The following is a 27,168-nucleotide window of genomic DNA, read 5'->3' as shown; positions in this document are numbered from 1 at the left end:
CCCAGTGCTTTCTGTTGGCAACGCACATCCCGGGGAGATTCAACGTGATAGCAGACAAACTAAGCAGGACAATCCTATTGCCACCCGAGTGATCCCTCAAGGAAGAGATTGCGGACAGGATTTTCCACAAATGAGGCCAGCCTTGCTGCGACCTTTTTTCCAGTCACATCAACACAAAATGCAGAAGCTACTTTGCCCTGATTCCCCCACCGGGGGAAGCCCCGAGGGACGCACTCGTGCACGATTGGCCCCCGGGTCTCCTCTATGCTTTTCCACCAGTACCATTGATACCCAAGGTTCTACAGAAAACAAAATCCCTGGGAAGGACCATCATTCTTATAGCCCCTCATTGGCCTTGGCAGATTTGGTTCCAGTTCCTTCAAACTCATTTGTTGGAGGATCCTTGGATTCTGGACCCAAGTCCAGACCTCCTGACACACCCATCAGGGGACCTTCATCCCTCTCTGCCGTCACTGAAGCTGACAGCTTGGATGCTCCAGTTCCGCTCATAGCCAGGCTTCATAATCTTTCCAGTGAGACAAAACAGATCCTTTTGTCTTCTCACAAGCCCTTCACTAGAAGATTGTATATTAGTAAGTGGAAGAGATTTTCCATATGGGCCTCTAAAAAATAATATTGATCCTTACCTAGCCCCCATAACATCCATATTAGAATTTTTGACTATGATCTTTAACAAAGGAGCAGCAGCAGCAACAGTTCGAGTTCTGTTGGCTGCTATTTCTAATTTTCATCTTGGAGTTGACGGTTTGACTATCATGTCCCAAAGGTTATCCAAGGCTTTTCTCAATGGGACATATGAGACCACCCCTGAAAACTCCCAATTCTCCATGGAATCTAAATTTTATGCTTTCACATATGATTCTCCCTCCCTTTGAACCAGCATCATCTTGTGACCTCAAATATTTGTCGTGGAAAACCATTTTTCTGGTAGCTATTACTTCTCCCCACAGAGTGTCAGAGCTTCAGGCTTTATCTATCAACCCTCCTTATTTGATTTTTCATGCTGACAGAGTATCACTTAGGACAAATCCTTCTTTTTTGCCCAAAGTTTGTTCAGAAACCAGTATTAACCAAGTTATTGAGTTACCAGTTTTCTTCCCTAATCATTCCAACAAATTAAGAGTATATGCTGCACCAACTTGAAGTTCACAGACATCTCAGATGTTATTTGGATAGAACAAAAGATTTTAGGAAATCACACCAGCTTTTTGTTTCATTCTCTGAATCCAGGAATGGTAAACCAGTGGCTAAAACAACTCTGTCTAAATGGTTATCTGATTGTATCACTTTTGCCTATTCAGCTGCTAATATGCCCTTGCAACACAAGATTAAAGCTCACTCAACCAGAGCAGTTTCTACAGCCACTGCGTTTTCAGCCAAACTTCCCCTTGATAACATTTGTGCAGCAGCCACTTGGTCAAAACCTCATACCTTAATCACTCATTACAAAGTGGATAAGGCCTCCAGGGATAGAGCATCCTTTGGGTCTACGGTTCTGAGAAATGTACTCCCGTGAGCGACCCGAGATTGATGGTGCTTGGGACGCTACTCATCAGTCAAGAATGAACGGCGAGATTGAACAGCTTCACATTAAGAAGTTATGTACTCACCATAACGTCCCATGTGAGTTGTTCACCTCTCTTTCATTCTAACGTCCCTCCCTCCTACCCCCTCCTGGCTGATAGTTGACCTAGATGTAGCTTCATCATGTCTTCTTCCCTTCTATAGGGGAATAACTATTATATATGGTTATAGTATACGCAGCAAACAAGATCTGAGGTCATTCTCAGTGCATCATGGGATAGGGGACTTAGCCTCGAGCTACTGGAAGATCTCGAGCTTTGCATGTGGCTGTACCGGAGCCGAGGGATCGGCTCAGAACCCATCAGTTAAGAATGAAGGCGAGATGAACAACTCACATGGAACGTTATGGAGTACATAACTTCTTATTTTGCAGGCAAGGAACTTAGTAAGATGGCAATTTGTATCTATGGTTTTAAATTTTAATTGTCTTGTTAACGGTTTTAATTGATTGTTAATTACACAGGAGTTTTTATTGGTTGTAATATATTTTAAATACCAAAGTAAAGAGATGTTGTGTTGTCTGATGAAGCGGCAAAACTTGTCACAAAAGCGCTCACCATTAAAAGTTTCTTTTTTCTGGGTACTGGCTGCGGTTTGGTTCTGCTATATTTTTCAGTACATTGGCTTTTATCGTTTGGTGGAACCATTTGCGTGCACCACATTCTGTTTTTTCTTTCTTCTATTAATATAATTTCTATTTATTTTTCAGGCTATTATCTTAAATACTTTTCTTACTTTCTATGTAACTCATTTTATTTACCTTCCTACCTTCACGCTAGTGTAAATCTTTGTTACCATTGTTGGAAAAGCTTTTCTTCTATCCTCTTTTACACTGTAAATGTAAATACACAGAAGAAGGTGAAGTCCCAAGACTGGAAAAACTCCCTTATTAGCCTCAACAAAAAGTCGAGATCCCTCATCAAAACCTCTAAAGCCAGCTATGAAGGCAGAGAATTGCGACAGACACCAAAAACAACCACAAAGCCTTCTATAGTTATATCAAGAATCTCCATGGTAATACCCAGGTTTGCTCTGAGTTACGGCACAATGGTACCGCCTATAGTGAGCCAACAGATATTGCCAACATACTGGCCGACAGATTCAGTGCCAACTTTACCCCTCCCCCCCCAAATGAACAGTCACAATACCGGAGGAATGCCAGGCACCCAGCATGACTGTAGCAGAGGTTAAAGCTACATTGTCCAAAGCCAAGAATACAGCTTCTATGGGACCCGACAATACCCCTGGATGTGTTCTACATGAACTACAAAGTGAACTGAAACCACATCTGTGTGCCCTGTTCAATCACAGCCTCACCTCAAGCTTTGTCCCTACTGAATGGCGCACTGCTACAGTCATCCTTCTCCATAAAGGGGGTGCGACCACAGACCCTGGGAATTATCACCCCATTAGCCTGACGAGTCTGATATGTAAGGTCTTGGAGCGCATAATCATGGACCTAATTAACAAGGATATAGGGAATCTCCAAACTCTAAAGCCCACGCAATTTGGTTTTGTGAAAGGGAGATCGTGCCTGCTCAACCTGGTTGACTATGTTGAGTCAGTCACCAAAGCTGTGGGTGAGGGCAAGCAGTTCATGCAGCCTACCTTGATCTGGCCAAGGCGTTTGATACCTTTCCCCACTCAGGAATTATTGATAAACTCACTAAACTAGACATCAACCCCTATATCACTAGGTGGGTTGCAAATTTGCTCACAGATGGAACCCACTGTGTGAAAGTAGTGGACTTCAAGTCAGACTGCCGACCAGTCACGAGTGGAGTCTCACAGGGATCGGTCCTGTGTCCTCTTCTGTTTGGCATCTACTTCTCAGAAGTCCAGGCCAACAAGGAGGGACTCTGTCTGACCAAGTTCGCAGACGACTACAAGCTGGGAGCCATTAGTAACTCCCCAAGTGATGTAGATATCCTACAGAAAGGCCTTGCTGAGAGCAGTGACTGGTGTCGAAACCATGGCCTTAAGCTTAATGCTAAAAAATACGTCATTGTCCCCTTTAGGAAAAACTCAGTTCCCACTAATTACCACACTGATGGGAGCTCACTGAACACTGAAGGCGTTATAAGAGATCTGGGGTCAGAGGTTGGCAGCAACCTCTCCTTTGACCACCACATTGCCCCTGTGGTCAGAATGTCCTTCTATGTGGCACATCTCATTGCCAAGGGTTTTGCATCTGGGAAGAATGAGGTCATCATCTCTCTCTCTCTAATTAGGCCAATCATCGAGTATAATGCCCCATTTGGCATGTACCTCACTAGACACATGCAACAGTTGGAAAAGCCAAAAAAGTACCTCAGGAAGAGGATCCTAGGCCCTAAACACATATCCTACACAGACAGACTCAAAGAACTCCAGCTATTCTCTGTCTCATATCGTTGACTAAGATACAATCTGTGCTTGACTTAAAAAGCCATGTCTGACCCAGCTCTGTTAGAAATCCTACAGCTAAAGAAATACCAATCCTTTCACACCACATGCTCCAGAGACCTCAACCTCATTACCACAATCAACAGAACATGCTGGAGGGACAGGTTCATAACCCAGAGACTACCCATGCTCTGGAATAGACTTCCCATACATGTCAAGCAGAGCACCTCACTGGCCCTCTTCAAGAGAAATCTTGATGAGTGGATGGGTAATAGAAAGTTCACCCCGGAGATCACTCCAGTGGCTGTACTTGATAGAGGCACTGGGAACTAACTTTGGGCGGCACGGTGCCAGGGAACTTCTATGGGCTAGGCTTGTAAAGGCTCCAGGGCCATTAGCCTAGTACACACCTACGAACTTATGTATTCCTTCAATACCATTGTTGAAATCTCCTTTCCTTTTTTCTGTCTTTCAAAAAAAAAAAATCAGAAAAAACATCAGAAGTGTGATCATAAGTTGCCTTTTTCCGATGCACACACCCTGTGTGTTTATTGTCTAGGCCATGAACATGTTCAAAAGGATTATAATATTTATAAGTCATTTAATCTTTGGGCCATAGTGGACCACAAAAACAAACTCATTGTAAAGGGTCTGCTTCCTTCTACTTTCTCACCAGCTGTATCTGTGGCTCAGTTCCCCAAACTGATGTTGAAGGAGCATTTAAGAAGGCCTTCAGATGCATCAAGCTCTTTCACCCCACTTCGCATCCAATGGTGGAACCTCTACTCAAGAAACATAAAAAGTCAGATCCAAAACCTGCTTCTTCTCCTTAGCTGGTGTCAGATACCAGATCGGCTTCTTCATATCTTTTACTCTCCAATCCAAAGCCATTACCTAGGACTAGGTAGTCTTCTTCCTCAGATCCAGTACCGTCTCGGGTCCCATAAGCTTTCCTTGAATCTCGCCAGCATTCCAGGTCCCTCCTCAATGGACTTATCATCTCGCTCTTTCATATCTAGATATGCTACCAATCTATGTAACTCCATACGAATTGCAGAAGGAGTTATTACTGGACACATTGCGGGTGCTGTGAAGAGCACTTTTGAATGACATCAAAGACTAAAACAGTACTAATTTCATGAACTTTAATTATAGTTTGACTTAGGAATGGGGTCCAGTCCCATCATAGTATTAGAAACCCAAATGATTTGGAAAAATTAAAGAAAAAAGCCTGATTGAAGCTAATGTGGATAGGATGATGAGGACGTTTCTCTTGGCACAGATTCAGATGGGAGTTCTTCCAGCTACTACCCCTTCGGGTCAGGAAGCCCTCACTAGCACTACACCACCAGCCTCGGCTCCTTCTCCGATCCATCCTGTGATTTCGGAGTCCGTGGATCTGAGTTTTCCGGGAACTTCTGGTTCAGATCCGAAGATCATTGTATATTCTGCTGTAAGGCCTTCTTTGAGTGCACCAACTCCCAAGTTGGTTAGAACGGAAATGTACCTGTCAGATCCGAGGCTTTGGAGTCGACTCCAAAGTTGTTGGTGCCATCTCTGTTCCACGGAGCCTTAACATTGAATAGCTTGGCTCTGACCTCTGCCTCGGGTGGCCTGGCTTCTGGGCATGAGGAGCTGATGGGGCAGAAGTTTGGCTTTTGGGCTCCATCAGCTTCCTTCTCCGTGGAACATTCTGCCTTCATGGTAGTGGAGAGAGTGTTTTCTGCTTCTGCATGATGGATGTTTCCTCCCTCCTCGAATCTCCCTTCTGGATCCTGTTTGTCTCTGTGCCAGAAGCCTCATCACTCTACTCCACAGGGACAGCCAGCCCAAAGTCACCAGGCAACCCAGCAGGGTATTATCATTTCTTCTGATACTTCTCTGAAACATCCCACTGAAGAATTCCCTAGGAAGAAAAAGTGCAAGAGGAGACACTTGGACTCCCTTCAGGAGTCAGTCACTGAAGATACCAATTTTGATGAGGGGGAAGGGTCCTCAAGATCACCACCCAATGATGTCTCCTTTGGAGACATCCTAGAGATCCTTAAGCAGAGGAGTGGTTGGTTTACAGATAACCCTTCCCAAGAGTGATTGGTATTCCTGGAAAACTTTGGGTCTGATTCATCTACCTCCTGTATGACTCTGCCCACCAGTGAGCTCATTGACTTCATCTGTAGGTGGGCGTGGAAGGAACCAGACATGCTATGTTTGAAAGGGTATGTAAACAGTGTAATGTTGACCAAGGGCTCTGGCTACAGTTCCTGTCCCCCTTACTCCATGGTAAAGCTGTAACTGCTCTTTCTATATTGTCTGATACTGATCGCGTAAATTATAATGCAGTTAAAAAATGTTTATTAGAGTTTTTTAAGTTGACACCTGAAGCTTATAGAAAAAAGTTTTGTGAGCACAAGTGCTGTATACCTAGCAAGCAGGGCATCATTGCACAGGAAAGGGATACCCAGTGCTGCTCATGGTTCTAAGGGAACCCATAATTGGCAGCCTAAACGCACCAACAGAGTCTGCCAGTAACAGGGGAAGCCACTAGTTCAGGTACATGATCAGGATCAAGGGTTAAATGTTTAAAATGTAACCAGTAGGGCCTTGCAGCATGTAGATGTCCATTGAGACAAGGTGGGGAACAAAAGATAGGGAAGCCAGAAAGTAGGAATGACAGAATGGCAGTGTAAGTTGTCTGGAGACAACAAGGGTACCAAACTACCACAAGAGGCTATATGCTGTCCTACTGGATGGGAAACAGGCCACTGCTAAGAGAGACACAGACTCTGCCCTAACTATTATGAAGCCTGCAATGGTTAAAGAGGAGCACTACATGCTTGGGCCGTCTACTCCAGTCAGAGCTTTAGGAGGGACACCATTCCAAATACCTTTGGCTAGGGTTCATCTTGACTGGGAGGGTGGAAAAGGAAGCAAGCAGGTAGGTGTGTTTGAGGATATCCCTGCAGATGTGCTGATAGGGAATGATTTTGATAATGCAGTACCCTGTGTGCATGCAGTGACACACAGTCAGGGTTGTAGACAGCCATGTGGGTCTGGGAGGGACCCAGACAGACTGCATGGTTGAAGCGAGGACTGGTGAAGTGGCTACTTCAGGGAGGGAGCTACCCTGTAGCAGTGAGACTGAAAGTGAGCCACAGCTGCTGGTGGGTACTAATGTTCCCTTGTACAGAGTGACTGCAAGGGCAGAAGTGAGTAGTAGTACCCAGGTTGATAGTGAGGCACCACTGTCAGAGGATACCAGGCTTCCTGCGGAATGGGAACTGGGAAGGGTTACAAAGAGAGTGTTGAGACAGGCTCAGCTGTCTGACCCTACATTGCAAGGCTTGACGGAGACAGCTAGGGAGTAGCCTGATTCTCAAGGAAAGGGGGAATCTGTATACTGGGACAAAGGGTTGTTGTGTAGAGAGTGGACCCCTGAGGGAGGGCTAGAGGGTGAGAGAATACAACAGTTGGCAGTACCCAGAGGCCACCGTCTGGCACTTCTAGCCATAGCCCATGACATTCCCTTTGCATGTGTAAAGCATACAAAGAGACATATTATGTCAAACTTTTATTGACCTGGGATTTCCAGGGATGTAACAGGGTACTGCAGGACCTGTGAGGAGTGCCAGAAAGTAGGCAAGGCAGGAGGGTGAACTAATTACTAGTCTTAAAATGTGGAGGAATGTAATTGTTTTATGACTTCCAGCATTTGCCAAAGATCTAAGCAAAAGCCCTTGTATGAGTATTTTTACAGGCAGATGCTAAATGCTGCCAGCTGCCAGTAATGGAGGCTTTGTCCTGAGAATTAGCAGTCAATTGACAAGAAGTGATGTCATTCTGCAAGCTATCCCAGCAGTAATATTTGAGATATTATTTTGAGAGGTCTCTTAGGGAGACAGAGCATTCTGCCTTCTGTTTTGAACCTGACAACAACTAGAAGACCCATTCACCACATTTGCCTTCCTCTATTAGTAAGTTATTAGGTTATAGTAATTCTCTTAGATACAGTCAGGAAGAAAGTGCAGCTTAGCTTAGATATTTTTCTTTATTTGTGTGTGCCTGTCTGCAATGTTATTTTAAATATTTCTTGTGGTTTTGAACTCTGATGTCACTGTGAATATATATTTAGTATTGTCTTGTTCTTTTATTATTTATTATTAAATATGTTTAAACCTTTTGTTGTGGCTGATCTGTATAGAGATATTTAAGTTTTGAGAGTACTTGCATATTTATCTGGTGACACTGTGCGGGCCACACCTAATAGCCTTCCTCTTGGTCAAACTACCATTTCTATTAATATTAATGTTACTAAATATATTGGGTACCCTTGGCAGAGCCTTAAGGTATCTGGCAGGAGTGCCTGGTGGCAGTGAAAACTGCCTTACAGTCTGGGCAGGAGGAGGCATAGCTAGTAAACCTGTGCCGACCTTTCCCAGGTGTGTGTGTGTGTGTGTGTGTGTGTGTGTGTGTGTGTGTGTGTGTGTGTGTGTAAATCAAACCTCAAAGAGTGTATGTTTCAGCTACCTGGGCAGGGACACAATGCACTGGTTGGACAGAGAGGGTGCTGGAAGTCTTGTCTTGGTCACTCAACTGAGATCTCAACTCTATAACTGTGCCAGTGGGGAGTCTTATTGGAGATTTGGAGAAAGAGGAGGAACCATCTCCGGACTGACTGTAGTCTCTGTGTGCTCTTAAGGGAAATTGCACTTGATGCAGAGAGCTGCATCTGGAAATACTGTGTGTGTATCTGTTTAACCTCTCTGTGAATGTCTCCCACAAGTGCCAGTGGTAAGGACTGAGGCTCCTTGATTACTGGTCCAGTGGTGGGTCGTCACAGAAGGTACCTCAAGGGTGGCAGGTTCAGACATTTCCATTAAGAGGCATGCTAGGAAGTGCTTGTGTGACTTTGCAGAGTCAAGTCCTGTTTTGTCAATGCATCTTTTCATGGACGCTCTTTGTTCAGACCAAAGATAAAGGACACACTCTCCAGGTGCGAGCAAGATGGAAAGACCCTCTCTGTAGCTGGAGTATGTTTTTCAACCCCTCAAAGGACCTTTTCAGGAATCAAAGAGGAGTTCGAAAAATTTGGTTCAAAAAGTCCCATGGTCCTTTCCAAGATCCCCATGGAGATAATTCCCCCATGGCAGAGGGGGGAACTCTAAAGGAAGACTCAGCTCACATGGCAGAGGAGGCCCGCAGAACCAGAGGCTCCAGAGATTCTTTTTCTGACAGACCCTACCAGCACTCCTGAAAGGTGGCCCAGTTGTCCACCTCTGGTGGCAGTCGGAGGTTGTCTATCCCTGCACCAGACAGCCTGGCTAGACATTAGGAAAGATACATTTGTGCAGAGGATTATGTCCAGTGGTTATGTACTTCTCTCTTTCCTACCCTCTCCCTTAACAGTAAACAAAATTTCCGATGTTCCATACAGTCCGAGGAAAGTAGCAGCTCTAGAGATAAAAAAGCTGTTTGAAAAAGAGTCATCCAATAGGTCCCTCCAAACCAGAAATAATCTGGAACTTACTCTAAAGTCTTTTTAGTGTAAAAAAACAGGGATCTGGAGACCAATTTTGTATTTCAGTAATCTGAACAAATCTGTTTCGTAAACAAAGTTTTGGATTGTTGTGGCTCAGTCCATTTTGCTCTTCCTGCACAAGGACTGCTGAGTGTGCTCAGTAGATCTTCGGGATGCATACTGTCACATAAAAATGAACAGGTGATCCAGGAGATACCTATACTTCCAGCTGGAAGACAGTCATTACCAATTCAGAGCACTGCCCTTTGGCCTCACCACAACCGCCAGGGTGTTCACCAAATGCGTGGCAATAGTAGCAGCTCACTTGAGACTGCAGGGATTCCAGGTGTTTCCTTACTTGGATGACTGGCTCATAACTGCAACCAACCTGGCATTTGCTAATAAAAGCATGAGACTATGTATTACAGATTTGCTCTCATCTAGAAATTACCATCAGTCACAACAAATCTCAGCTAGAACCGTCTTGGAGATTAGAGTTCATAGGGGCCTTGTTCATTACAGTGTCAGTAACAGCTTCCCTTCTCATACTAAGGGTACAGACTATTTGATTTGATGTCAAAAAGATAATTCAGAATCATTCTTTATTAGCTTGACTTATTCTACAAGCCTTGGGGTCAATGTGTGCTGCAATAGTTCTAGTTCTGCTAACAAGGTATTATATGAGAATTTTTCAGTGGACCTTAGTAACTCAGTGGTTCATCCTACACCAGCCTGAGTCCACCTAGATCAGAATAACTCAGGCATGCAGAAAGTACTTCATGTGGTGGATTCGTTCAGATCAGATATTACAAGACCGTCCCTTAATTCTTCCTTAGCCCAAAACTGTAGTGACCACAGACACTTCCCAAATTAGGTGCGCAGGTGCACTTCTTGGGAAAGACAGTCCAAGGCACTTGGTCCCCTGAAGACGCCAATACTCATATCGGTGGCCTGGAAAAGAGAGCAGTACTCCTAGCATGGAAGACTTTTCAAGACTTTCTACCTTCCTGGACTATTGCAATTCAGACGGGCAATATGTCAGTGGTATGGAACATCAACAGACAAGAAGGAACCAGGTCTTACCCCTTGTGTCAAGAAGCTGTCAGAGTGTAGCAATGGGCAATCTCATCCCATTTATTTCTGATAACAATGCACATTCCGGGGAAATCCAGCGTTATAGCAGACAAGTTGAGCAGGTCCATTCTACTACCTCACAAGTGATCTCTCAATCAGAAAGTGTCAGAAATGATTTTTCGCCATTGGGGCCATCCATCCTGCAACCTCTTTGCATCTCCCCTAAACAAGCACAGCAGATTCTTTGCCCTGATCCCCCCACCGAGGGAATCACCAGGAGATTCTGTACTACACAATTGATTCCCCCCCCCGTCTCCTCTGCATATCCCCAACACTTAATTCCCATATTTCTACAGAAAGCATTCCGATTGATGAGCAAAGGCAGCCTCATTGCCCCTTAATGGCCTCAATAAATTTGGTTCCCCTTTCCTTGGCCTCATCTAGTCTACCTTGTTTGGATTCTGGATCCAATTCCAGACCTTATATCTCACCTAACAAACTTGATTCACCTGGAAATCTCAAACCTAAGGCTGATTGCATGGTTTCTCCACATTGATTAACTAGACAGCATACGCTCTCGTCCCTTGTCTGTCATATACTTTTGTCTTCCCACAAAGCTTCCATAAGAAAACTTTACAGATTAATGGAAAAGATTTGATCTGATGTTGTTAATCTTCGTTCATTCTTTACTGATGGGTTATCGGTTCCATCCTCGGAACCGAGCCAGCCAAATAACAAGCTCACGTCAGCCAAAAACCCTCGAGCCAAGGTCCTATCCAGAATACTCTGCTCCCTGTTACTGCAGATCTCGTTTGCCACATTGCTGTACAGCTGTGTCAAGCCACTCCCTTCAGCTAAATGTCTAATTTTTTGAAAGTTTTATATATCGTTTCTACTTTAAAGTTTTTCAAACAATTTCTGGTATTATTCTCCTATCCTATCATATCCTTAAGACTCTCTCCCTTTACTCCATTTCTCTTTATTACCCTTGTCTTACCTCTGAGGTAATTTTTCATTACCGTTGTTAGTAATCCTTCTTTCTTCTCTCTTTTTACCCTTTTGGATAGCCTTTCCTCTTCTTTATGGTACTGTTCTTCTTCTCCACATCATGTCGGATAAGAAAAGTAGTGTTGGTTTTAAGAAGTGTAAGGATTGCGGCCGTAAGTTACCGCTTTCCGATGGCCATGACTTATGTATCCATTGTCCATTCGTCTCCCACCTTACTGTGGATCCCCCGTGTGGGATTTGTAGAAATATTTCGACCAGGACTCTTAACGAGAGAAAGAACAAATTAGTCTTGAAAGGTCTTCTCAAATCTCCTTTCTGTGAGGCTATTTCTGGGTCGGAGGGCTCACCCCCCTCCTGCCAAGCCCTGTAAGAGGCATTCTTCCTCTTCCTCGAGGTCGCTCATTTCATCTCCCTCTGGAGATCACAGGGAGTCGACTCATAAGAAGGTGAAAATAACTACTACCTCAGTGCTGCCACCTGTGACCCTGTCGGATCTGGGCTCAGGACTGCCCCAGCTGATTCTTGCTCCAGCCATGTCTTCCTTATCGACACCGGCACTGGAGTTTCTAGTGCAGACAATTACGGCCCCAACATTTCCGTCGCAGCCCTTACCAGCACCGTCCATGCAGGTACAGTCCCCTTCAGTACCGTTGGTACAATCCCCTTCGGCCCCGAGTATGTCGTTACTGTCTTCCACGGTGCAGACACTTTCTGCACTGACATGCTCTTTGGTGCAGTCCTTTTCAGCACCGTCAGTTACCGGTGCAGACACTTTCCTCGATGGCACCATACCCATTGGTGCAGACACTTGCTTTTATGGTGCAGACACCTTCGACTTCTATGGGGCTGACGTCGTCAGTGCAAACTACTTCCACACCATTCTCTTCAGTGCAGACATCCTTGATTCCGGGCTCTGCACCTCTCAAATTAGCAAGGACCAAGTACTCTCTTTCCTTTGATCCATTCGTTGGTAGCCAGCATAGTCCTTTTCTAGAAAGGCCATAATTGCACTCAGGTGTCTCTATGAGGTCGACCAGGAGCCTCTCTGAGCAAGATGTGTTGCGGCTTGTTGACCAGTTGCCTGTGACCAGAGGTCTCTCTCAACCATCAAAATCAACGTTCCCTCCTTCGGTTGAACGTATATCTCCTCAAACTCCAACATACTCTCCTCCTACGACTTCCACCCAGGTATCGAAGCCCATTACTCTGACAGCAGCTTCCCTTCCTCCGACTCCAATAGTGGATCTCACTTTGGAACCGGAGTCGATCTTGTGGCCCTTGGTGCACTGGGCATCGTGCTCTTCTTAGGCCAGTGGCTGTGCCATAGGGAAGGGCATTCTTGGTTCCACACCAATTATTTCTATGGCACTCTCCAGGAATCCTCCCTTTCTGACGCTTCACAGTCCTCTTGAGACTCCTGGTCTGGGGGTCGGCTCGTCAGGGCAGGGTGTGACTCCGGTTCCAAGGTTGTCGTGCTCAGTTCTGGGCTCCCATCCCTCCTTGGGCAGGATGGCCTTCCAGGCCATGGAGAGGGCGCTTGCCTCCGCTGGCAAACCCCACATGTCTTGTCCTCTCCACCCTCTGTGCCGCAAGTCTAACAAGCCTCAACCACCGGGTGCAAGGGCCTCAGGTTTCTCCTTCTCAGGAGACCCCCTCTTTGCAGTCTTCCCCAGAACCTCCCACTGAGGAAGTACCCCACAAAGTGTCGTGCAAAAGGAAGCACATGGACTCTACTGAGGAGTCGTTGACTGAAAATACGGACTTTTATGACGGGGAAGGGTCCCCACGATCACCCTCTGATGAGGTGTCCTTTGGTGACATTCTCGAGATCTTTAGACAGAGGGGTGACTGAAAGTCCTCCAGTCCTTCCTCCGAGGAATCCGTATTCCTGCAGGCCTTTCGTGCCTTGCTCCCTACCTCCTGGGTTACCCTGCCGGCCGATGAGCTCGTCCAGGTCATCGTCCAGCACGCATGGAAGGCTCCTAATACCCTGGAAGCGGTACCACGGAGGCCTGATAAAATCTTATCGCCCACAGCTGAGTATCCCCATTGCTCACGAGGTCTTCCAGTAGATGCCATGGTGGTGGCTGCTGCAACTAAGAAGGAATTGGCAGAAGAGAGCCAAACCGTCCATCTGCAACACAAGGAGTCTCAGGCGATAGACTAGGGAAGCGTGTGTTTGCTTCATTGACCTTCGCCGTAAAGTCTTTGAACTATTTGGCACACTTTAGCAAGCTCAGAGGGATCTTATCAACCAACTCTCTGAAACATTGGCAGGAGCTGTGTCTGATGAGGTCCATGACATTGTGGCTTCTCAGATAGCCACCCTAGAGTCCATTTCCAATTCTTCCGTGCATCTTATTTCTCATGCAATGGAAGGAGAGGCTAGAGCAGCAGGCGCAGGTATAGTCACCAGGCGACATGCCTGGATACGACTTTGCAGATTCCTTTCAGGCTTCCTTCATGAACTTCATCGAGGACACGTCTTTGTTTGGCCCTAAAGTGAAAGATACGCTGGCAAGGTGCGAACAAGATGGCAAGACCCTATCTGCCATTGGTGTCAGACACTCCACTCCTCAATGATTCTACACCAGATATCAGAGTAGCAGGAAGATGTGGCATGGGAAATCACAGAGCTCTTTCCGTGAAGCCTTGCCGAGTTCTCCCGTAGAGGCAGGGGGGAAACTCCAATGTAAGACACCCCTTTCGGGGCAGAGGAGGTCCACGAAACCGGGGTTCCAGAGATTCTTTCTCTGGCCAACCCTTTCAGTGCTCCTGAACCGTTGCCCACCTGCTCATCTCTGAAAGCTGTCGGGGGCCATTTTTCCTTGTACTCCACTGCCTGGCAAAATATAACCACCGACTCTTGGGTACAACTGATAATATCCAGAGGCTGTGGCATCCCCTTCCATCTTTGTCCAATCTCATCCAGAGTATTACCCGACCTTTCACCCAGTCAAAGGGAAGCAGCAGCACACAAAATCCAAAAGCTGCTACTAAAAAGAGTCATCCAGACAGTCTCCCCAGGCCAGATAGGATCCAGTTTTTACTCAAGGTTCTTTTTAGTGCCAAAAAAGACAGGGGACTGGAGACCAATTCTGAATCTCAGCACACTGAACAAATTTGTAAAAACAGAGAAATTCCAGATGGCCACGGTCCAGTCTATCCTTCGTCTCCTGGAAGAAGACGATTGGATGTGCTCTGTAGATCTTCAAGATGCATATTACCACTTAAAAATGGAAAAACGCTCAAGAAGATACCACCGCTTCCGCATAGGAGCCCGTCATTACCAATTTCGAGCTCTGCCCTTCGGTCTCTGTACAGCCCCCAGAGTGTTCACCAAATGCATGGCAGTGATTATCACTCACTTGCGACTTCAAGGATTCCAGGCGTTTCTATATCTAGACAACTGGCTCCTCACTGCCCCTGCCAAGCGTCTACTGGAAGAAGCCCTGCACTACACTCTCCTCACAGCACAATGCCTGGAAATCACTGTAAACTAGGAGTAGTCCAGCACAACCCCAGCTCAGTCTTTGGAATTTATAAGGGTACTGTTGGACATGAGAAATTGCACAGCATCTCTTCCGGACCACAGCCTTCAAAGAATAAGGCAACAGGTTCAACCGCTGCTCTGTCACCACAAATCTCCCGCTCGATCTATACTCCAGCTCTTGGGATCAATGACAGTCTCGATCACCATTGTTCCTCTAGCCAGATTCCACATGAGGCTCCTTCAGTGGTTACTTCTCAGTCAGTGGTACCCTCTACAACATCCTTTGTATTTTCAGATAAGTGTTAACTCAGAGATGCAAGCAAGATTTACTCTGGTGGACATCTCGAAATCCCCAACAATGGTCTCGCCCCTTCAGCTCCCATCATCCGAAAGCCACGGTGACCACGGACGCCTCCCTGATGGGGTGGGGGGGGCTATGTTAGGGAAATTCAATCCGAAGCACCTGGTTGGAGACAGAGGCCCTTTTACATATCAGTGTCCTGGAACTGAGGGCGATGCTATTAGCGTTGCAAGCATTTCATTCCATCCTTCCATCAGGGACTATTGCGATCTAATCAGACAACATGTCAGTGGTCTGGTACATTAACAAGCAAGGGGGCACCAGATCTTACCCGTTATGCCGAGAGGCCTTGAGAATATGGCAATGGGCAATAGCTTCCAACCGCTTTCTAATCGCACCGCACATTCCCATGAGCTCCAACGTGATAGCAGACAAATTGAGCAGGTGCATTCTACAACCTCACAAGTGGTCCCTCAACCCTATGATAGCGGCAAGAATCTTCAACTGCTATGGCCAGCCTTGCTGCGACCTATTTGCCTCCCCAACCAACTACAAGTGCAGCAACTATTTTGCCCTGATCCCCCCTCGGGGACAGTCACTGAGAGACGGTCTAGTCCACGCTTGGCCCTCGGGTCTACTTTATGCTTATCCTCCTGTTCCCCTCATCTCCCAATTTCTGAAGAAAACATGACAGTTGAAAAGCAAAGTGATCCTCGTTGCTCCATATTGGCCTCGACAAGTCTGGTTCCCTTTCCTCTGGCCTCACCTGCTAGATCAACCATGGATCCTCAATCCATCCCCAATGTTGATCTTCCATCCGCAAGGTCTGACTCACCCCAATCTAGCAAACCTGAAACTGACAGCTTGGTTTCTCCACTTCCAGTGACTGCCAGGCAGGAAAACCTCTTGTCCCCTGTGCGCAATATTCTTATTGCATCTCATAAATCGTCCACCAGACTAATCTATCTCAATAAATGGAAAAGGTTTTCTCTATGGGCAGTGAATAAAGAATTAGATCCCTTGTCAGCCCCAGTTTCGGTGGTTTTGGATTACTTATCACATATTTTCCACTCTGGGGTGTCTGCCTCTACTATTCGTGTGCATTTAGCTGCCATTCTGAATTTCCACATTTGGTTTCAGGATTCTTCGCTTATGTCACATAGACTCTGTAAAACTTTCTTGAAGGGGGTTCTCCACTTAAAACCTCTCTTTAGAGAACCGGTACAACCTTGAGATTTGGCATTGGTTCTGCAAGCTCTAACAGCTCCCCCCTTTGAACCTGCGTCTTCATGTGATGTAAAATAACTCTCTTGGAAAACTTTGTTTCTGATTGCAATCACATCGGCCAGATGCTTGTCAGAACTTCAAGCCTTATGCATCAAACCTCCCTATCTTATCTTCCATAAGGATAGGGTATCACTGAGAACTAATTCTTCCTTTTTACCAAAAGTGGTGTCAGAGCGGTCTATCAACCAATCTATTGACCTTCCAGTATTCTTTCCTAACCACTCTAACAAGGGAGAGTATTGCCTGCTGCAAATATGATTTTATCTGAACAGAACAAAATCTACCCGTAAATCAGACTAACTATTCCTGGCTTTTTCTGGATCAAGATGGGGTCATCCTGTCTGAAAAGTTATATTGGCTTCATGGTTGAGAAATTGTATTATCTTTATCTACATCAAAAACAATGTCACCTTGCCTCACAGAGTGAAAGCACATTCTACAAGATCTATGGCAACTTCAGCAGCTTTCCATGCTAAGGCTTCCCTCAATGCTATTTGCTCAACTGCGACTTGGGCTAAACCTCATACCTTTATTCTTCATTACAAATTGGATTTGGCCTCCAGCGGTAGAGCTTCTTTTGGTTCTATGGTGCTCAGCAATGTCCTTCCATGAGGGCCACCCAGGGATACAGGTAGCTGGGGACTCTGTCCCATCAGTAAGGAATGAATGAAGATTAACATCAGGTAAAGAAGTTATGTCTTACCATAACGTTCTACCTGTGTTGTTGAACTTCATTCATTCATTACTTCCCACCCTCCGTCCCCCTCCGGAGGTTCCTGGTTGATCTCATATACTCCTTTATTGTAGGTCTGTTATGACCAGAGGTAGCCTCTACTTTTGTCTATCAACTTGCAAGCTCGATCTGAGGTAACATGAAGCAGAGCATTCTGTGTAGGACCTTGGCTCGAGAGTTTTTGACTGACATGAGCTTGATATTTGGCCGGCTCGGTTCCGAGGGCCAAAATCAATAACCCATCAGTAATGAATGAAAGAAGATAAACAACACAAATGGAACATTATGGTAAGACATAACTTTTTTTGGTGCAGCAGAAACATGCTTACCCTTTTTCAGCACAAGAGCATAGTGTTCTTGAATTTTTAGCAACAATTTTCAATGAAGGAGCCAGTTGTTGCTCAGCTATTAAAGTACAATTAGCTGCCATCTCTAATTTTCATGTAGGGATTGAAAACTCCTCCTTGACTTCATCAAAACTTTCTAAGGTCTTTTTGAAAGGTGCCCTTCTTTTGTAGCCCCCTTGTAAGGATCTAACTCCACCATGGGACATCAATTTAGTATTACAGGCCTTAATTTATTCTCTCTTTGAACCAGCAGCAAAATGCGAACTAATGTTTTTGACCTAGAAAACTTTATTTTTGGTAGCCATCACTGCTGGTAGAAGACTGTCGGAACTTCAAGCATTGCCCTCTAAACCCTCTTAATTAATATTTCATAGGGATAGGATAAGTTTACGAACCAGTCCTTCCTTCCTTCTTAAGGTGGTGTCAGAATCCAAGATCAACCAAACCATTAATCTGCCAGTTTTCTTTCCAAATTTTACAAAGGTGAATTCATTTTACACTTACTAGATGTTCATAGGTAATTACGTGTTTACTTAAGAAAAACAGATCAATTATTTGTTTCCTTTGCAGATCCCAAATTAGGCAAGCAAGTTACAAAAGTCACTTTAGCCAGATGGCTGACTGATTGTATATCCTTCGTTTATAACAAATTGGACCTTTCCTTACCAAAACCTTTGAGAGCTCATTCAACTAGATCCATGGCAACATCATCAGTATTTTAATCCAGAGCTTCCATGGATGATATCTGTTCGACTGCAACTTGGGCTAATTCTCATACCTTTATTACTCATTACAAATTGGATCTGGTCTTGAGGGGAACAGCAGCCTTCAGCTCAATTGTGCTCAGGAATAGAGTCCTCTTGGGATTTCAGGTAGCTGGAACTCTGTCCAAATTGTTGAGGAATGAATGAAAATTGACAACATTAGATAAAGAAGTTATGTACTCACCATAACATTACATCTGTGTTGTCCATTTTCATTCTTCCTCAACTCCCCTCCCACCAATCCCCTACCTTTTAACTAATGACTTCTGCAAGAGCGAGAGCTTATAAGGTAGGGAACCACTGATGTGAAATTGTTCAATCTCGCCGTTTGTTCGTACGCATGGGTTCGGAGCCGATCCTCGGCTCCGAGACGGCCACTTCTACAGCTCTGCATCTTGAGAAAGCTCGAGGCACAGTCCTATCCCACAATCCCCTAGTGCTAATCCTCAGATCTAGTTTGCCGCGACAGCAGGTGCATCGCATAAGCTCGGGCCAGTAAAGTTTTTCAATTTTTTCGAAGTTTTCTCTAACTTATCTTTATTTAGTATAGATATTTGAGAAATATATATTAGTCTTTTACTAGTGTAGTTGCAGTGGGAGTGATATATTACTATTACTATTATTATTTTTATAAAGTTTTCTAAAGGCAATTTTTCAGGCCTATTATCCTGTCTGTTTTAACAGGTGTTTTTTCTTTAAGAAAGGCTTAAGTCCTTACTCCTTTTTGTGTGTGTGATATATCCATACCTTTAATTTTTTTCTTGTTTTCAGGTGTTTATATATATGTCTGGCTTTTTCAACATGTCTGAGAAACAAAAATCAGGCTTTAAGAAATATCAATGCGGACAGAAAATGTCCATCACGGATAACCACTCTTCCTGCGTCTGCTGTCTTGGCCCTCTCCACTTACAGGAGGACTGCTCTATTTGTCATTCCTTCAGTGGGAGGTTCATGATGGAGAGACGCAGGAAGTTAGTAGACAGGGGTTTATTAAAGCCCGAATTTCAGGAGGCCCTTGACAAGGCTGAATTGGTATCCAAGTCTTCAAAGGGGTCCAAGTCTTCGAGAGTGTCGGAGCCAAAGTCATCGGCTCCGAGCACCTCTATTAAGATTCGGACACCGGCTCCACAGACTTCTGAGTCGGCTGTCGAATGTATATCTTTGATTGAGACTCCGGTCTTGGAGCCGGTCTCGGAGGTTCCACCGCCATCGATCCTTCACTCGGTGACGACTTCGGCCCCTTCGACCCGCTCTTCGAGACCCTTATCTGATTCGGATGTGGATCGAGTGATACAGAAGTTAATGGAGAACTTGGCCCTTTCCAAATTGATCGAAGTTTCGTCCCAGCTGGTTTCAAAACTCGAAGCCCTCCCTGGTTCATCTACTGCTCCTCCTCCGAGACCTGTCGAGTCTTCGGAGCCGAGAGTCGAAGTTCCGATGATGGTAGAACCATCGATACCGAAGCCTACAGCCACGCTTTCAGTACCGTTGACCTTGACGCCCTCGGAACGGATTGAGGGGTCCCGGCGCCGACTCTCATTCCTTGGTTCCGGGGCGGACAGTCGAACCGAGCTGTCGGTACCGACTCTCCCTCTAGGAGCCTCGGCTCAGATTAGTTCGGCACCGTTCTCTGGGTCGGAGCCCGGACCCCCGGTCTCGGGGATTGTTCCTGGTTTCTCGAAACCAGGAAGGTATTCGGATCCGGGTACCGGTGCCTTCGACGCCATGAGGAAGGTCTTGTCGAAACAGACACATATCTTATCGGATTCTTCTTCTCCTCCCCCTAAGGGCCCAAGTTCGACTTCTGTATCCTCGGCTCCTACGAAGCGTCGAGACCCAATGCCTCAGTTGCCCCCAGAGGGTGCTCCCAGTTCCTCGGACGCTTCTCCAGAAGCCCCATCTGAAGAAGTACCAAGGAAAAGACTGTGCAAGAGGAGACACATAGATTTCCCACAGGAATCTCTTACATCAGATACAGATTTAGATGAAGCAGAAGGGTCCCCACGGTCCCCCCTCGGAGGATGTCTCCTTTGCGGACATCCTGGAGATCCTAAAACAGAGGGGAGATTGGCAGCCACTTAACCCGTCTGTGGATGAATCAGTATTGCTGAAGGCATTCGGGGCTCTACCTTCTACCTCCTGGGTGACCCCTCCATTTGACGAACTTATGGACTTGATAGCTCGTAGGGCTTGGGAGACACCTGACACGGTGGAACCAGTTCCCCGCAGGCCGAATAAGTTTATAACAGCCCCCCAGGACAAGAGTTTTCTTACCAAGGGTGTTCCAGTGGATACTATGGTGGTGGCGGCAGCCACTAAGAAGGACATTTCAGAGTCCTCTTCCTCTGTCCATCCTCCTAATAAGGATTCTAGGACGATGGACAGATATGGGAAGCACGTTTTCAGTTCTGCGACTTTTTCCATGCGATCGCTGAACTACTTGACGCATTTTATGCGTTTACAGAGGGATCTCCTCAAGGAACTCGGAGATACTCTCCAGGGTCATACAGATGCTGCTGTTACCGAGAAAATGACCGCATAACTTAATGCCCTTAATTCTGTAGTTAACTCCTCCATGAGGCTCATTTCATATGCGGCCGAAGGTGCAAGTAGAGCGGCAGCTTCAGCGATTGCACTTAGGAGACAATCCTGGCTGCGGCTGTGCTCCTTTGCAGAATCCTTCAAGTCTTCCTTTACTAATGTCCCGTTTGATGGTGCCTTTCTTTTTGGCCCCAAAGTAAAGGAGACCCTCACTAGGTGTGAGCAAGAAGGGAAGACCCTATCTGCTGTAGGAGTCCGTTTTTCTGCCCCTTCCAGACCATACCCCAAAGGGCAAAGAGGCGGAAAGATGTGGTTCCGTAAGACACAGGGTTCCTTTCAGTCCACACAGAGTGATAATGCCCCTTCCAGAGGCAGAGGAGGGGGAAGGAATGGAAGACGCCGACCAAGCGGCAGAGGGGTCCGCAAAACCAGGGCGACAGAGATACTTTCTCTGGCAAGCCCTTCCAGCACTCCTGAGAGGAGGCCCGACTGTCCTGCTCTGGAGGCAGTCGGGTGACGCTTAACTTTGTACCCGGTGGCCTGGCGAAACTTAACTTCAGATGCGTGGGTACAAACTATAATTACCAGAGGTTACGACATAAAATTCATAAACGTTCCCCCTACCACCAAAAGATTCCCAGACGTTCCACCCAATCTGCTGAATCGGGCAGCCTTAGAGATCCAGAAGCTGCTCAGAAAAAGAGCCATCCAAGCAGTCCCGGCAGACCAAATAGGATCCGGAACTTACTCAAGGTTCTTTTTAATTCCAAATAAAACAAGGGACTGGAGACCAATTCTGGATATTAGCAATCTAAACACCTTCGTTGTGAAGGAGAAGTTTCGGATGGTCACGCTACAGTCAATCCTTCCTTTTCTGCAGGAAGGAGACTGGATGTGCGCTATAGATCTCAAGGACGCGTACTACAATATAAAAAATGGCCAGACCGTCCAGGAGATTCCTGCGCTTCCGGCTAGGAGCCAGTCATTTTCAGCTTCGAGCTCTGCCGTTTGGCCTCAACTCAGCCCCCAGGGTGTTCACCAAGTGTATGGCAGTAGTAGTGTCTCACTTGAGACAACAAGGATTCCGGGTGTTTCCGTATCTAGACGACTGGCTCCTCTCCGCCACCACTGATTATCATCTGCTCCAAGCAAGAGATTACGCAATCAGTCTTTGTTCCTGTCTTGGCATTAACAATCAATTTCGAAAAATCTACCTTATCGCCATCACAGCGTATCTCATTTATAGGGGCAGAACTGGACACTACTTTGGTCAGGGTCAGGCTTCCACCAGAAAGGGTTTCAAAACTAAGGGAGCAAATTGCTGCAGTACTCCTTCAAAAGACAAAAGCAACAGCAGAACAGGTTTTGAGAGTCCTGCAGTGGTTGCAGTCCCTCTGGGAAGAATGCACACGAGGCTCCTTCAATCGCTACTGTTCACCCAGTGGTCCTATCAGCACCTGCCATTGTCACACGAAATTCTGATCACATCCTGCTGCAAGCAGGATCTGCAATGGTGGATGCTATCTCAAGACTTGACACAAGGTTGACCTTTTACCCTACCAACCCCGATAGCGACAATAACCACGGACGCTTCCCTGATTGGGTGGGGGGGTTTGTTCCAGGGAAAGATGGTCCAAGGTCAGTGGTCCAGAACAGAGTGCAAACTGCAGATCAATGTCCTAGAGCTAAGAGCGGTGTTTCTAGTGTTGCAACACTTTCACGGCATCTTACCTCAAGGAACAGTGGCAGTCCAGACAGACAACATGTCAGTGGTCTGGTACATCAACAAACAGGGAGGAACAAGATCTTATCCACTATGCAGAGAGGCCCTCAGGATCTGGCAATGGGCTGTCTCCACCGGACGCTTTTTGATAGCAACGCACATTCTCGGGACATCCAACGTAATTGCGGACAGGTTGAGCAGAGCCATCCTGTTACCTCACGAGTGGTCTCTGAAATCTCAAGTGGCGGAAGCGATATTCTGCAAGTGGGGCCAGCCTTGCTGCGACCTTTTCGCATCGCCGATGAATGCCAAATGCAGAAGCTACTTTGCCCTTCTCCCTCCACCAGGGAGCGTCCCCAGAGATTCACTGGTTCACAATTGGCCCCCGGGTCTCCTTTATGCTTTTCCACCCATTCCGTTAATCCCCAGGTTTCTACAGAAAGCCAAATGTCTGGAAAGGACCATAATTCTAATAGCCCCATTCTGGCCTCGACAGATCTGGTTCCCCTTTCTTCAGGCCCATCAAATCGAGGAGCCATGGATCCTGGACCCAGTTCCAGACCTTTTGACCCATGCGTCAGGAGCCCCTCATCCATCCCTGCAGGCCCTAAAATTGACAGCTTGGCTGCTCCTCTTCCCATCCTAGCCAGGTCAAGCCTTTTGTCCCCTGCGGTTAAACGCATAATTGTTTCCCCTCTTAAACCATCCACTACTAAGACTTACCGGAGCAAGTGGAAGCGGTTTTCTTATTGATTAGATCCAACAGAAGCACCGGTGCACACAATTTTGGAGTTTCTGTCTAAGATCTTTGAAGAAGGAGCATCATCGTCCACAGTTAGAGTCCAACTGGCGGCCATATTGAACGTTCATGTGGGTGACAGAAATTCTTCCATCATGTCCTACAGACTTTGCAAGGCGTTTTTGAAAGGCACTTTTCACCTCTGTCCTTCCATTCGTAACCCAGTTGCTCCTTGGAATTTTAACCTAATTTTATCCCAGTTGATGTTGCCCCCTTTTGAACCAGCCTCCACAGCCTCTCTTAAGTTCGTGTCATGGAAAACCTTATTCTTGGTGGCTATAACCTCTGCTCGTAGAATTTCGGAATTACCCGCGCTATCTGTTCGACCTCCCTACTTGATTTTCCACTCGGATAGAGTTACATTACGCACCAATCCATCTTTTCTCCCAAAAGTTTGTTCACTTTCAAATATTAACCAATCCATCGAACTTCCCACCTTTTTCAAAAATCACACTAACAAGTTGGAATATATGCTGCATAAGTTAGACGTCCACAGACAACTCAGGTTTTATTTGCAAAGGACAAAAGATGACAGAAAATCAGACCAGCTATTTATATCCTTTGCTGACCAAAAAAAAAGGTATGGCGGTTACGAAAGTTACCTTGTCTAAATGGCAAACAGACTGTATTAAATTTATCTATTCACAGACGAAGCAGCAATTACCTTTTCAACCCAAGGCTCATTCTCCCAGGGCGATGGCCACATCTGTAGCCCATGCAGCCCGTTTGCCGTTGGATACTATTTGTGCGGCAGCAACCTGTGCGATGCCTCATACCTTCATTCTCCATTATAAGTTGGACAAGAACTCCAAAGATATGGCCTCCTTTGGTTCCACGGTCCTCAGGAACGTTCTCCCATGAGCCACCCAGGGTAAAGGAGCTAGGGACGCTACCCATGTGTAAGAACAAACGGCGAGATTGAACAATTTCACATAAAGAAGTTATGTTCTTACCATAATGTTCCATGTGAATTGTTCATCTCGCCTTTGTTCTTACTACCCACCCTCCATCCCCAGCCTATGTTTTTTTTTCGGAGAACGGGATGATTTGGATTCCAGTTCAACTTGTCTTCAACACCTTCTGTTCAGTCTCTGGCTTCTTCTGTTGTCAGGGTACACTTCTCATTACCTAGGTATTTTTTGGGCATTGCTGCCCCTTATCTTTAATTTACTGCTAGCGCCTGGGGCTCATTGTTATCTTTTGGTGTTAGCAAACTAGATCTGAGGATTAGCACTAGGGGATTGTGGGATAGGACTGTGCCTCGAGCTTTGTCAGGATGCAGAGCTGTAGAAGTGGCCGTCTCGGAGCCGAGGATCGGCTCCGAACCCATGCGTAAGAACAAAGGCGAGATGAACAATTCACATGGAACGTTATGGTAAGAACATAACTTCTTTTTCCTTATGTTGAGCTTCAGATATTGGTTTCTATTATCAGGGTGCTAATATTTCTTTTGATGCTGTAAGCCAGCAAACAAGATCTGAGGTATGTCAGGGGATAGAGCATTATGGGTAAGGGAGGACCTCAAGAGTTTTCTAGTGGCTAGGAGCTGTACAAAATGGCCGAGTCAGATCCGAATGCAATTGTTGAAGAAGAATGAAAATGGACAAGACAGATGGAATGTTATGGTGAGTACATAACTTATTTTTTTAAATGCATTAGTGCATTTGCAATCTGCAGACATAATAGGCAGGAACTTGTCACTGCTCCAGCACTTTAAGTACCGTTATAGACATTGCAGATAAAATGCTATAGGGAATAATGAGTTAAGTAACCAGAATGTATTTGTTTTCATGTCCCCAATAATAAAAATTCTAGTGTCAAAAGTAAAGGAATGTGTGTCAGTTACACCTATGTATGTGTACCATTACATCATATGACTTGGTGTTTCCCTCGACTGAAAAACAAAATGATTTTGTTTTCCTTTTTTGTCTTGTCAGTAGTTCATCGGTATACTTTATGTCCATATTATTAAAACCAAGTATCATACTTTTGAGTTGTACTGTCACATACTGTTTCCTTAATGCATAAGCTTCAGTATCATTTAGCTGCTGCAATGTAGAAGAAGAGATTTGTGTAACACTGATGCATGTCTCAAAAGAAGTCTAATTACTTTTTTTCTTGTATGCAGTAATGTCTGTTAATCTGTTGAATTCTCCATTCCTTTAGGACATCCTAACATCAAAGCATTCTTAAGTCATGGTGGACTGAATAGCATTTATGAAGCTATGTATCATGGAGTTCCTGTGGTTGGTATACCCCTCTTTGGAGACCATTATGACACTATGACTAGAGTACAAGCCAAAGGCATGGGGATCTTGCTTATATGGAAGAAAATGAGTGAGGATGATCTGTATAATGCACTGGTCAAAGTTATTACTGATTCCAGGTAAGAAGATTTTCATTAAAGTCTGATATCAATGGTAGTTTTACACTTTCTTGCAATCTCCATTTACAAAACAAGTGCTTTTTTTAATATATTGAGCCTTTTACAGCATACTGAATGCTTCTCCATAAATTGGACTGGGGTTGTTAAAATAGTTTGTGTATAACATTTATCTTGACTTGACTTCTTTTTACATATCCAACCTTTGTCTGAACATAGAGGATTATGACTGGGTCTTTGATCATAACTAGCTTGGTATGTCTCTGACACATGGATGCCAAGGAGTTCACCTCCTCAAGAATGATTTGAATATGCAAAAAATTATATATATATATATATATATATATATATATGTATATGTATGTATATATATATATGTATGTGTATATATATATGTGTGTGTGTGTGTGTGTGTGTGTGTATATATATATATAGATATATCTATATATATCTATATATATCTATATATATTTATATATATATATATCTATATATATATATATATATATATATATATATATATCCATATGTATATATATATATATCTATGTATGTATGTACGTATATATAATCTATGTATATCTTGGTCACCTGGCACTAATGTTGATGTGCATAATGTTGACACCAAATGCTCGACATTATGTAAGTTGGCACTCTACTTTGCATGAGCTGAGCATCAATCCAAGTGCATGCAAAACACTTAAAACAAAAGCCAAAAGAAAACGCAGTATTTGATGTTGTCAGTTTTCATTCCGTCCTCAACTAATTGGTTTGGATCTGAGCCCTGGGATCCGACTCGGACATTGTAAAAGCCTGTGGCAACCTTGAACTCTCAAGCTTCTCCTTTACCCAGAATGCACCATCCCCATTACCTGAGATCTCATTTGCCCCTTTAAATGAAAAGACTTGGGTGATCTTGGCTCTCGAGCTTTTTATAAGTTAAGTGTATTATTACGAGTTTTTTAAACTGTTCTTCTGTAAGTTTCTTCTCCCTTACCCTTTCGCTGGCTCAGCAACATTAAACATTCTTTTATTAGCTTCTAATTTTTGCTTAGAATGTACTTTGTGAAAATCCCCAGAGATTTTCTTTTGCATATGATTCCTTCAGTCAGCTGTTAGTTAATGCCTATCTGTTCTTCGTGTTTCACTGTTGCAGCCATCACATTTGGGTTATCTGCTTGCAGTAGCCCTCATTCTACCTGATTAACAA

At 45.1% G+C, this 27,168-nt stretch overlaps 1 protein-coding gene across 1 annotated transcript in view; it reads left to right on the top strand.

Moving 5' to 3' along the window:
* Positions 1 to 27,168, top strand: part of UGT8 (UDP glycosyltransferase 8) — a 1,281,033-nt gene that overhangs the window by 1,059,535 nt on the left and 194,330 nt on the right. Inside the window, exon 5 of the mRNA XM_044061664.1 lies at positions 25,742 to 25,961. Coding sequence (XP_043917599.1) covers positions 25,742 to 25,961 — 220 coding nt within the window. The remainder of the gene's footprint in view (positions 1 to 25,741; positions 25,962 to 27,168) is intronic.

This window comes from Protopterus annectens, chromosome 2.part0 (genome assembly GCF_019279795.1).
Source record: "Protopterus annectens isolate FY-2018-M chromosome 2.part0, PAN1.0, whole genome shotgun sequence".
NCBI classification, from domain to species: Eukaryota; Metazoa; Chordata; order Ceratodontiformes; family Protopteridae; genus Protopterus; species Protopterus annectens.
This window is presented reverse-complemented; position numbering and strand designations above follow the sequence as displayed.